Source organism: Diadema antillarum, unplaced genomic scaffold (genome assembly GCF_040938485.1).
Source record: "Diadema antillarum isolate AM-2024a unplaced genomic scaffold, OU_Dant_1.0 seq00000541_RagTag, whole genome shotgun sequence".
NCBI classification, from domain to species: domain Eukaryota; kingdom Metazoa; phylum Echinodermata; class Echinoidea; order Diadematoida; family Diadematidae; genus Diadema; species Diadema antillarum.
The window spans coordinates 59114-72888 of NW_027271488.1; the positions used below are offsets into that span (position 1 = coordinate 59114).

A 13775-nucleotide genomic window follows, 5' to 3' on the forward strand; every position below is an offset into this window, starting at 1 on the left:
AGTAAGTTCTTCATTGTAACATCACAACAGTGAAGAACTTGAAATATAATACTGGTTGTGGATATCTCTACATAAGAATGGGTGTTCAAAAATAAAAACATCAACACAACTCAGCCTGGTGAATAATGGACATTAACCCTCTCAAAACCACATCATAAAATGCCATTGACAATAAATACACTAAAGCCCTGTTACCCTTGACAATATCATGTCAATGTTTGGAGAACAAAATCCCTCGCCTCGGGCAATAAAACCGCAGGAGAGAGTGAGGGGTACCGTCTTAATAGACAACGTGGCAAAAGTTACCGCAACAACGTCAGAGCAACATCTTGCAGGGAACGTTTCTACCAGCTCTAGAAATGTTGGATGGAAAGGGACAGAAATCATCACACAGCCCATAACATCAACGGCAACTGGTGGATTTCAGAATATTCAAGAGCCAGCTTCCACAAGACAATGGCTATGAGATCACACTTCACTCTACCCTGCCCAAACAGTTTCCTTAATGCATTCAATGTATGGATTTCTTTCCTTTCAGAACCTAGAAACAAGCTATAACCTGATCTGACTGAATACTTGATGTATCCTGGAATTCAATTTGCATGCATCAGTCATTGCTATGTCAGGGCAATACTTAAATAAGCTTTGCTATGCAAAGATTCATATGCTCTGAATATATTTGCAAGCCTGTCTACTCTATTGCAGTCCTTCAGAAAACAGTCTGCCAACTGCATTTGGGAAATAATTGTAAAAGTTACTGGAGATATTCATTTATATGTTTTTCCCACTAAGCTTATCAATACACTGAAAGTTGCTTATTGGTCTACAATTAGAAGCCATCACACAAGATTCTTTTTTTAAAAATGGGGAAAAAATATTGCACTACTATGCCTAAATACACAATAATGATGTTGGATGAAAATGGTGACCTATAATAATGAATATTGCTAGTTTTCTTCCAAAATGGCAAGAGCTACACATACTTTGTGTATGGCAAAGACCCACTAAACTTAGGACCAACATTTTGCAACAATCTTGGGTCAATTATTGCCATGGTACATCATTTCTAAGCTTGTTCCTCTAAGTCGGACTACAAGAGACTGCATGCATATTTTACAGTATGAAAAAAATTGGTGGTGTTGGGATAAGAAGCCCAAACACTTTTAAACCTGAAACAGTATGTGAACCCACCCATTAACAACCCATGAGAGGTTTTTTGAGTTGTGGCCAACCCTACGAAAAACAAGAACAAAACAAAAACAAAAGCAAACATACCAAACATATAAAAAAACATGAAATGAGGAACAGGCAAAACTCACATCTGCTACAAACACAGCATAAATCATTTGGAATATACAGTGGCATCATGGCTGTTACAAGGAGAAAGGCATTTTTTCATTTGAACGCTCAGGTTGCCGGGACGACCTGGCCCCGCCCCTAGTCCTGTATGAGCGAGTCCAAGGCTTCGGTGAACCTGAGAATGTCGATGAGCTTTAACAGTCCCAGGTCTTCTTTGATGCTAGTGTAGAAGAATTCGGGGGCTTCCTTCTTCAGCTTGTGAAGCCTGTAGAGGAGCCTTCCATTGTAGTCCACCATGGATTCACGCAATCTGTGCAATATTGCAATCAAGACGGGGTCGGGAATGAATTCACTTGGTAGAACGGTCTTCTTCAGGCCAAAAACATCAAACAAGTCATCTTCAGATTTCTTGTGACATTTTGGTCAGCTCCTTTTTAGTAGCAGGCAGCTGAGGTGATGTATAGTCTCCTACTGTCACAAACACTTTGAAACAAGATTGTACAAACTAATTTCTACTTTTATGATCTAAATAAGATTCAATTGAAATGTAACATGGAATTCATTCCTAAATGCAATGTGAAATTTGTGTCCAGTTTTTTCTGTAAAATTACTACCTACAGATCATGAAACTTCATGAACTGAAACTCTTCCTTTCTTCAAACTCTTTGAAGGAAAGTTCAACTTCAAAAGATCTTATATAAGTTAAATGCTGATCTCTACGATAAATGTGATTGTAAATGTTTCAAATGATCTGTCATCTTAGTGACCTGAACATCATTCCCCCCCCCAAAAAAAAAAGATCTATTCCTAAACAGAAACATTATGCTTATTTGCATCAATCACAGCCCACATTGGATGGTGTATGTATTCTGCTAAAATCAGTAATAAGGCATATTCCTTGCAACTAGCATAGTGCTATGGTCAAAAGTGAACTTGCTTACATGTCCAGCTCATTTTCTGCTAGCCAGTCTTGCACCTGACCAGCTGACCATTCTAGACAGGACAGTGCTGCCGACTTGCTGGCATCCTCCACCGAAAAAGTGATACTTCCGAGCGGTTTTCCTGGTGCATCTGATCACAAAACAAAAAGAGGATAACATGAAACCATTAAAACTGACATCGGGAAAAAACGACAAGCATGACTTCGTGGTGATTACAGTCAGGTTGTTATAAAATCATCTACTCTGACCCAGTGGCTATTGAAGGAAGCTAGCTTTATCAAACTACCTCAACACAATTATTCTCCTTTCACTGATGCACAATACCCATTATTTTTGCAGTGTCATGCATGTACAATGTGAAAGACAAATATCAAAATAGGTCAGTAACAGAGGCATAACAAATGTTGCAAACAATTTGATATCAGTACTAATGAGATGAATGACATTGTACAAATGTGATAGACAAGATATACTTAAGTGAGCATTACAGCAATGATTATCGAATAAAAATGATGAAAACACCCACTGACGGAGATTTGAAGTCTTACATGTTTTGACTGATTTTGAACATCTTTATCATGCACAGTTATAATGACAATATATCAATTCACAAAGAACAGAACCAATGTTCATACATTCTTCTGATCTGCAAGAACTTCTGATTTAGCTTAGAGAGACATTCCAGATGATAAGTATGATTTCATATTATGAAGTACATATAATTTAATAGTGCCATGTATACATATGTGCAATTTCTTGTGATCCTTGAGTGGACAATCCAATGATCTGAAATACCCAAGATATATTACACTGAACAAGGATGATCACATAGAGGCTCATGTTTCAGTAAATGTAGCCATGTAATTCGTTTACAATTACCTCCCATCTTTAACAATTTTTACCTGTGTAGAATGCAATGCATGCTTTCTTCTTTTGTTCTGCTTCCATGAGCATTTATTCATACATTCTTACGTTAAACTGCTATGTCAATAATCCTCGTTCATTGTGATTTGTTATGAATCTTGAAAACATTTCTATTCCTCATCCCAATCAGTATAAATTCTTTAACTCTGTATAAAGTACAACCAATTTAATCCACTGAGGATGGACTGATTTTGCTTCAACAAGCATTTCCCACAGACATCTGCCCAAGTATACTCGCAACTCGTCCTTAATGGGTTAAAGATGTTCAAACACAAACATCCTAAAATCATCCTGAGGTCTTACTTCAAACAAATGTGAACACTGTTACAGTTGGGGACTTCCTAATTTCTAATGGTAAGTTATTCCACAATTTGGGGCTGCACAGGAAAATGCTTGTTCTCCTGAAGTAATGCTTTGCCTGTTAGGATTTGCAAAAAAGGAGTATCTTTAGAACTACAGTTAAACTCGCATAAGTCGATCTTCTCGGGACTGAGCAAAACACATCGACTTAGGCGAGTTTCGACTTGTGCGTAAGTCAAAAAAGATCGACTTACAGTTACACCACGCGTACACATGTATATTGTCTACTCTGGAGCCGAGAGCTGGAGCGGTGTGCCTGATATTTGCCCTTCAGCAAGACACTTTATCCACATTGAATATTACCGTTATTCATTTCCAAAATTAAGAGCAAACATCTGACATTTATTCTAGCATCTTATGGAGCCGATTGTTACCGCTGTTCATTTCCAAAACTGAAGGCAAACATCCGGCTTTTTTTTTTTTGGTGGCCCGGCGTGCGTTTTTGGTGACCCCGGTCGCATATTAACCATTCGCGAAATCGTGATCCGATTCGCGAAAAGACTCCGCTAAGTATATAAGGCATAGATCGCTACACTCGGCAGGGGCTACGTCGTCCTTTCACCAGGTCTGGGTAACGGAAACCAAAATCTCGCGTGAGTTCTTGCGTTACCTATCGTTAATGTCAACGAAACATTGTTAATTTGCGCTTGGGATCGTTACTCATCGTTACTACAAACGTTAATTTTCCCGATCATTAGTTTGCGTTAATAACGATTCAGGTGAAACCGCTTGCGTTAATGAAACGTTAATGTTTAACGCAAAGTTTCTTTTTGTATATACTGTATGCAAACAAAAACTGGCGTCTCGTGATTTTGACAGTGATTTATTACACAATAAAATCTTATTCGACTTAGGCACAGTGAATTCAATGGTTTTTCCGTGAAAGTGTTCTTGGAATTTCATCGACTTAGGCGAGTGTTCGACTTTAAAAATTCGACTTGTGAGTGAATTAATACACGTAAGTCAATGGGGAAAAATCGGGACTTTTTAAAATCTTCGACTTGCTTGATTATTCGACATATGCGACGTCGACTTAGGCGAGTTTAAACTGTATACAGGTTATGAGTGCGCTAGCAAGATTGGAATAACTGTAGTAATATAGTATACAAATAATGACTGCTATACGGGCACAGTTAAAACAAGGAAAAGTAGAAATTACGCAGTGCGTAATATATTTCCCCCCGGAAGTAGCATTTTGTAGCAAAATGTACAATACAGGTCAAAATATCAAGGTCAAAGGTCAAAATTCTGTGTAGAAGTTTTGAAGCCCTCAACTAGTGCCATCACATAAAGCAAACGGAATCAAAATCGGGTTAGAAATGGCGAAGGAGTAGCATTTTGTAGCAAAATGTACAATACAGGTCAAAAAATCAAGGTCAAAGGTCAAAGAAGTCAAAGGTCAAAATTCTGTGTACAAGTTTTGAAGCCCTCAACTAGTGCCATCACATAAAGCAAACGGAATCGAAATCGGGTTAGAAATGGCGAAGGAGTAGCATTTTGTAGCAAAATGTACAATATAGGTCAAAGGTCATGGTCAAAAGTCACAACTGAAATTCTGTGTACAAGTTTCAAAGCTCCCATGTAGTGCTATCATATAAAGCAAACAGAATCAAAATTGGCTCATAAATGACAGAGAAGTAGCAAATTGAAGATTTTGATCACACACAGACGCACACACGGACAGACACACGGACACACACACGTACGGAGCCGGTTTCATAGTCCCCTGCTCGAACTCGTTCGGCGGGGACAATTATGGGGCCAAGGTGATGTGAAAAAAATAACTATGCCCTCAGCTTCGCTTCGGGCATAGTTATGGTTTTCACATCACCGAGGGCCTACATGATTTTATCTGTGCCCTGAATATCAAGCTGTCATAATTTGTTTTATATACCGAAAATATAGATTCTTCTTATCTGATTGGTTAAAAGGTTACTTGAATTAAACAAGGACTCGTAATCAACGCTGATCGACAGCGCGGCGGGCATATCATTGGTGCGTACATATGAGCGATCTATGTGTACGGGGTTGCGACTGTCTCCAAACCTATTTACAGGGCACAGTTGATTCTATGCCCCGGGCACAGTAAATCATGACGTCATTTTGATCAAAAATGGGGCACAGCTATTTTTATGACTCCACTTTTAACCAATCAGATGAGAGGAATCTATATATGAGGTATATAATAAAAATATTGACTGCACCTCTAACTGATCAAAATTATGGATTCATGAAATGAGGTATATAAAAAAAAAAGCTATAATACAAAGATAAAGCGCCACACCACAAGAAATGTGGCTTCTGAGGCTTGCAGATTGGTCCAAGTTGGTCCAAAGCCTCCTTACCAAGAGAATCACTTCTATCGCTGGATTTCTTTGCCATGGGACAGTGGATGTCAACCTCCTTGATGAGTTTCTGCATCTCATCCTTCTTGTTGAGGCGGCCAGAGAAGTCCATGTAGAACTTGGCCCCGAGGATGATGCCCAGCCAGCCATCAGGCTGGTAGTGCTCCTCCATCATGATGGGGATGATGTGCTTGCGACGTGTGAAGGCGTACTCTGCCTCTGTGCATGGGGGAGAGGATCTCACGATTAACACACTTCTCCCCAAGCAACATGTTATCAGCTACATAGTCAGATACAGACAAAACAATTCAGTTCAATTCAACATCTAATAAAGTCTAGAGGATATCAAAGAAGTGAGGTGCACAGTTCTTGCATCCATTGAATAGGTCCTGCCTGAAGGAATGGTGCAGAAAGAGTTCAAATCATACAACTATTTAAAATGAATATACTGACTATGAGCCCATGGATGACAACACAACCCTAAATGCCTCCATTGATACTATTTGGTACAATAAACACAAAGAATTCATTCACTAAAATCTAGCTCAAAACCAATGAGAAACAAACGATCACTTGTCACACTGAAGGAGCCTGTGTGGAAACAAAAAGTAACAGAGTATACGCACTCAAGTTACCTTAATATAGAAATCTCATAGGATTACCTTACTTTAACAGTAGAGACAAACATTCAAGACCAACTTCCTGAATGCCCCTCTCTTTCTCCCATCCCGCCCCCACCACCTCCTCCGATCCCCCCGTGCATGATTACACGTACCTGTTCTACAATTTGGGCTCTCCTTGTATCTCTCTGACATGCACATCAACATGGCACATGAATTCTCAACGGCCTCCGCCATGGCCTGTAATGTAGAGCCATACATGCAGGCAACGTCGATCCACACTTCGTAGTCCGCAAGCTGTATTTTTTCGGGAAAAAAAGAAATATAGATTTGGACTCACGACTGGCACTGCCTTTTCTATATCGTATACTGGTCTACTTATCTTCATACTGGCCCACTGCCTATTAAACAGCAGTATACCGGTAATGGTTTAATTAATTATGGAATGGGAAAATGCTGTAACTAACAAAGGAAACCAAGCAGTGAACACAGCATACTTTTTGCTGACTGTGAGATGAGTGGGATATAAGGGATAGTTAAAGGAAAGTGTGAGTTGGTTTTGGTTTAGTTTAGTTTAGTTTTGTTTTTGTTTCTGTTGTTGTTGTTGGGTTTTTTTTGTGTTTTTTTGTGTTTTTTTTTGTGTTTTTTTGTGTTTTTTTTTTTTGGGGGGGATACTAATGAGAGATGTTCCTAATCACCAATTACATGTGATTCCATACCATATGGTCATATCTCTGTGATTATGATAAGGGGGGGGGGGGGGGGCAGATGAGGGATAGTGGAGAGAGATTATGTCTACAGAGAGTGGTCCTCACTACTGATGCATCCCTTATATGGAGGACATCTTTCTTTGACTGCTAGTAGCTTCTCTACATGATGGGAGAAAGAGGGAGGGGGTATGGCAGATGGAGTGGAAGGGGAAGATGAAGAGTAGAGTTTCTTTCATTGCTGATGCAGTCCTTGTATGGAGGACATCTTTCTTTGATTACCACTGGGTTTCTGGACATGATGGGAGAAAAGGGGGTGGAGTGGTGGTGAGGTGGAGGGGAAGGGGAGGTAAAGAAGGAGTGCCACATTTCAAATGTGATAGATATCTCTCTTTTGACTTCTACAACTTTCCAAGAAAAGGTGCCAGAGGAAAGAACTGAGGAGGGGTAAAAGATGTTCCTCACCGGTAGCTTGAAAATCTTCATTGGCTACCAGTATCCAAGAGAATAGAGTTTAACATTTTTCTTCATACATGGAAAAGTAGTACATTTTTCAGCTCCAAAATATTTGCAAAACCTTGTTTCAGAATATGTCCCTGGCAGAAATCTTCATTTATGTAATAGTAAACAATTGACTGTTGAAAGAACAATCTAGACTCTCAGAGAAAAAACCTTTGCTTCTGCAGCCCCATCTCTCTGGAATGCTCTTCCACTGAGGATCTGATCAGCAGAAACCACTGAGACATTTAAAAAGCTTCTGAAGTCATAAATGTTCTCATCTTGTTTTGGTTGAATATTCATTGAATTGCTCATCGCGTCAATATTTCTATCTCTTTCTTCTTCTCCAACCTTCATATGTACAACTATGACTATAATGTATGTTATTCTTTTTTATAATTATGTCCCGCTGCGCCTCAGAATAGGCTACTAGATTGATGGCGCATTACAAATGCTGTACTTATCAATAGCGCATGCTTAGCACTGAAAATGCATCTTTCTGGTGCTGCCATCAGTTTTTAATCATGATAGGGGAGGAGCAGGAGGAGGAGCAGGAGGAGGAAGAGGAAGAGGAAGAGGAGGAAGAAGAGAGGAGCGAATGGAAAGGACAAGACAATGATAGGGAAGATAGCGGTAGGCAAGAGAGGAAAGGAGTTGCTCACCTTCAATGCCTTCCATATGTCGAGGACCTCTTTCTGCGAATCCCACTGGTAGCTGATCATGATGTGAGGCTTCTTGCCCTGGAAACTTTTGGTCTCCGAATCTTGAATAAGAAAAGATCCAAAACAAACAAATAAACAAGAAAAAAACAAGAACTAGAAATGTCGCTAAGGTGACTGGTATGCCTCCGCCATAATGCATGATTCTCCTAATAGGTATATAGTACACGTGGACAATGTGTGATTACATTTTCACAAAACTGGCAAAATATTAAAATGACAAGTTTGTCACAAATGTGTTGAATGTTCATCTTCCTTGACCTAGGTTTAATTGGATGAATAGGACAGTATGTATTTGGGGATTTAAGGGCTTTAACTTGACTTTGACCCATTCGTAAGTTTATGCATTGAGTAATTTTCAAGGTATGGAGAAAAAGTGCAATTTCTGTATTGAAAAGTACATTGTTACCATTTTCATCTGGCCTTTGACCCTGAAATTAATAGGGTAATCACTGTCAGGCAGAACTTGCATAAATATCTAGGAAGTTTCAAGATAACTTGAGCCACTTCCGAGATATGGAGGAAAAAGTTAGTTCAGCACTTTCCCTTGATCTTTGACGTTTTGACCTTTGAGGCAAAGAAAAAAAAAAGGAAAGTTTCCAGAGAATCTCTATTAGGTTAAATATGCAATCACCAAGTGTAATAAAATAAAAATCCTGCTGGCATTGCATAAATATGAGGGAAATAGTAAAATTTAAAGTGTTGCCCTTGACCTTTGACCCCATGAGCCCTAAATTCTCTAGATAATCACTGCCAGTCAGTACATATACATACTATGTTCCATGAAGATACCTTGAACAATTTCCATGGTACAGAGAAACAAGAGACCCGCGGGTCTAGCGCTCACCTGAGTATCGCAAGTTCACCTTTCACGCAGTCACTAATCTAAATTATTCACAGCTCTACCAAAATTTGACCAGGCATTCTGAAGTAGAAGATGAAAATGTACAATAAGGGCCCAAATTTTTAAAGATTCCTTAATTTGGGGAATTGGGGGCCCCCTGGGGCCCTCTGGGTGGGGCATGGTGCCCATTTTGATAAATTGAGATCCTGACCCCCTAAGGATGCTACCTGCCAAGTTTGACGAAAATCCATCATGAGGTTTTCAGGAAGGAGATGAAAATGTACAATTCAGGCCCCCATTTGGACCTTCCTAACCACCCCCCCCCACCCCTGCCCCCAAGAGGGGCACCCCTGGATCTCCTATGAACAAACTCGAAACTACAGTCATTAATGTACTCACTCATAGTATTATCTTAGCTGTATAACTTCTGATTCTAGAGAAAATTTTTAACGATTCCTTCATTTGGGGGTTTGGGCCCCCTGGGGGCCCCCTGGGTGGGACATGGTGCCCATTTTAACAAATTGAGATCCTAACCCCTTAGGGATGCTACCTGCCAAGTTTGGTGAAAATGGGTCATGGGGTTCTAAAAAAGAAGATAAAAATGTACAATTTAGGCCCCATTAGGACCCCTCCTCACCTCCCTCCCCTGGGTCCCAAGGGGGGCACCCCTGATTCTGCCATGAACAAACTTGAAACTGCAGTCATCAATGTACTAACTCATAGTATTAACTTAGCTCCATCACTTCTGGTTCTAGAGAAGAAGATTTTTAAAGATTCCTTAATTTGGGGGGGATTTGGGCCCCCTGGGGGTCCCCTGGGGGCCCCCTGGGTGGGGCATGGTGCCCATTTTAACAAATTGAGTTCCTAACCCCCTAGGGATGCTACCTGCCAAGTTTGGTGAAAATGGGTCATGGGGTTCTCAAGAAGAAGATGAAAATGTACAATTTAGGCCCCATTAGAACCCCTCCCCACCCCCCTCCCCTGGGTCCCAAGGGGGGCATCCCTGATTCTGCCATGAACAAACTTGAAACTACAGTCATCAATGAACTAACTCATAGTATTAACTTAGCTCTATCACTTCTGATTCTAGAGAAGAAGATTTTTAAAGATTCCTTAATTTTGGGGGGTTTGGGCCCCCCTGGGGGCCCCCTGGGTGGGTCATGGTGCCCATTTTAACAAATTGAGTTCCTAACCCCCTAGGGATGCTACCTGCCAAGTTTGATGAAAATCGGTCTTGGGGTTTTCAAGAAGAAGATGAAAATGTAAAAAGTTTACGCACGACGCACGACGGACGACGCACGACGGACGACGGACGACGGACGACGGACGACGCACGACGCACGACGCACGACGCACGACGGACGCCGGACGAAGGGCGATCGCAATAGCTCACTTGAGCCTTTGGCTCAGGTGAGCTAAAAAGTGAAGTTTTAATATTTTTACTCGACCTTTTGACCTTTGACCTCATGACCCTAAACTTTCACCAGAGAATCTTAATTGGGTAACACATGTAGGCCCTATACACTAAGTTTCAAGAAAATATCTTCAGGCATTGCACAGATATGGTGGAAATAGTGAAATTTTACATATTTGACCTTGACCTTTTGACCTTGAGCAAGTGCACCCAAAAGTTGATAGGCACAACTTTACCCCCTAATACACATACATGCCAAGTTTCATTAGGATACCTCAAAAGGTTTTTTAGTTACGCTGTCCACAAAATTCATTATGGACAGACGGACGGAAGGACGGACGGACGGACGGACGGAAAACCCCAAAACATAATGCCTCCGGCACCACTTCGTGGCGGAGGCATAAAAACAAATGCAACATTAGGCAAACATGGTTAAAGTGCATCTTCTGTATGCACCATCAAAACTCACTGGTGCTTAAGTCACATGAGAAAACATTGCAAGGGTCTTGAACAGAAATTGTGTCATTGGTAGGCAGGAATGATAAAACATATAATATGTCCAGTATATCGACACAATCAAAACTTGGTCACAAAGCAGCAAGCATAATCATAAATTCCACTTTCTCACTTCTGACTAGGAAATGCATTTAATCGTAGAATATAAATTAAAAATCATGAGATAATCAATTCTATCAGGGAAAGTGCAGTGTGAACTGAAAACCGACACATGTTCTTGCAACTTTTCATCACATCCTAAAACAGCGACAAAAGTATCAATATGTGAAAATAACGGCGTATACAATACTCTATAGTTTACCATATACAATGCACTCTTGCTATACCAAACGCACTTGTTGCAACAAAGTAAAAATTCAGGTCCCCAAATTATGATTTGCATCTTTATACACTTTACTGTTCAGCAATAACAAAATTTTGCTATAATGAAAGAAAAACCTGCTGGTCCCGAGGTCTTCATTATAACAGGAGTCAATGTATCTAATTTTCTGAAAGTCAGTATCATCTTTACATCTGGCCACATTTTAAAAGGTACTGAAAGCTTCTCAAGCAAACAAAAACTTTATTCTGCAGTTAAGTTACACGTATCCCTAAAATCACTCTCACTAAGAGCAGTCACTAACCAATTCTGCCGGTTTCCTCTCTCTCCTTCTTCTCCGCCTCTTTGTTGATTACCCACAATGCACCATTGGCTGCCTTGGCGATTTCCGCCGACTGGCTGCAGCTCAGATCCTTCAATGCCTTTAAACAGTCTGGATTGCTCTGCAGCTCATTCACCACGTCGTCGGAGAAGGCCAGGTTCCACAAGGCCTTGACTGCAGCCTCCTGCGCCTCCAGGCACTCGGCATGCAGCATGCTGACCAACAGAGGGAGCCCTCCAGCTTCTATGATCTGTAGACAACACAGGTATGTTCACCGCCTCTTAGTAAACGCCTCATGCTCATATCTAAACGCTAATCATCTCTTCTGAATCTAATCACTAAATTGACATTACATACCAGTTCAACTGCACATGATAGGCTGTTATTTTGCCTTCAATTAGAAAACATATAAATTTTTACTCGATGCACAAAAACCTTGCTTAGAATGTTATTAATTTATATGCAAAGGTACATGTATGATCAACTGTTTTCCTTAGGTCCTAAAGTCACTTGCCAAGAAGAGCAAATGCTCAATGCTCGGTACATGTACAGATGAGATGTTAATAACTATACATGTCCTTACATGACCTTTCATCATATACCAATAATATCTCTCAAATCTCAAATTAAGCTCATAACAAATTTATAATACAATGTACATCATTCAGTGTGTAATACTTAAATATAAGGTATATTTTCCCGGCATTGCATTTTGTGTGTAGATGTGAATAATGGATGTTATGGCCATCGCACACTTAAGGTCCAACTTCAGGTCCCACAACTGACCGACTTTCGACCGGAAATAAAATCAAAATAGCTTCAGAATAAACACATTCGCTTTATTTCACATCCAAAGTCGGTCAGCAGTGCGATTGAAAGTTGTATAGTGTGCGGTGGCCTTTACTCTACTAAATCATGACATCACATAAAGAAACACAAAAGAAACAAATAATGTAAAAGTGGATATTTTCGCGGGACTAATTTTTCGCACTTGGCCGGGCAAGAAGAGTTTCGCATGTTTTTAAATCCGCTGAATCAGGACATCACACACAGGAACATATGGCAAGCAAAAATATTTGCGTGCTTTTATTTTTGCGCTAGTTTCTGTTTGCGCGAAATGTGCGGAAATTTCAACACCGCGAAAATTTCTACTTTAACAGTAAGGGATGCATTGTTATGTAGCTTCAAACTAACATTTCATCTACTTCAGCCCTGCATGTTGGTATTCATGCGAAACTGTAAGAGAGTCTTGCTACCTGATTGGTTGACTGCCCATCACATGACATTTGCTAGAAATCACTTCAACGAAAAGCAACAATGATGAAAATAACAGCACAATTGGTTGTTTATTGTACTTTGCTAGCATAGCACTTTAATATCTATTATAAAATGGGTTCAAGAATGTAGCCAATAGGAAGCGCTGAAATGAGTCACATGTGCTTTGGTTACTCAGTCCCATTGCATTGCGTGTTAAATCCTATTGCCGATCGTCTGTGCGTGCGGTGGCTCCTTTGAATTGCATGCATACGCGCTGTCAATCCTGTAAACAACTTCTAGTTCGGACTGCCGGCCGGCCGGCCGGCCTTTCTTCCCTTGTGCATAACATGTGTGGCGCGGCGTACGTATCATACATACAGTGTACAGTAGACCAAGCGTTGTGGGACCGGACGCGTACAAGGAGTCACTTTGAAGGGCAAATCCAACGATTTAGCAGGTTAATTCTCACGCCGTTTTCAGAGTATGTTGTCTAGTAGGCCTATATGAGCAGTCTATATCAAGTCTTTAAGGTAAAGGGTGCATATTCTATGTAAAATAAGTAAGTTTTCATGTGGGAACTTAAGTGTCCGGAAACCCAACCCCCATCATACTTATATGTGCGGGATTTCCGAGTGCGACGTGCGTAAATGTTTGGGACGAACATCTTCGGACGTCTTGACCCACAAAGGT

The 13775-nt window shown here is 40.5% G+C and overlaps 1 protein-coding gene across 1 annotated transcript in view; it reads right to left on the reverse strand.

Moving 5' to 3' along the window:
* Positions 1-322: 322 nt before the first annotated feature.
* LOC139734701 (uncharacterized) overlaps positions 323-13775 on the reverse strand; it is a 54284-nt gene continuing 40831 nt past the window's right edge. The window contains exons 5-10 of the mRNA XM_071645494.1: positions 11811-12078; positions 8357-8457; positions 6645-6786; positions 5870-6088; positions 2241-2370; positions 323-1609 (exon numbers count right to left, since the gene is read on the reverse strand). Coding sequence (XP_071501595.1) covers positions 1438-1609; positions 2241-2370; positions 5870-6088; positions 6645-6786; positions 8357-8457; positions 11811-12078 — 1032 coding nt within the window. The 3' untranslated portion in view covers positions 323-1437. The remainder of the gene's footprint in view (positions 1610-2240; positions 2371-5869; positions 6089-6644; positions 6787-8356; positions 8458-11810; positions 12079-13775) is intronic.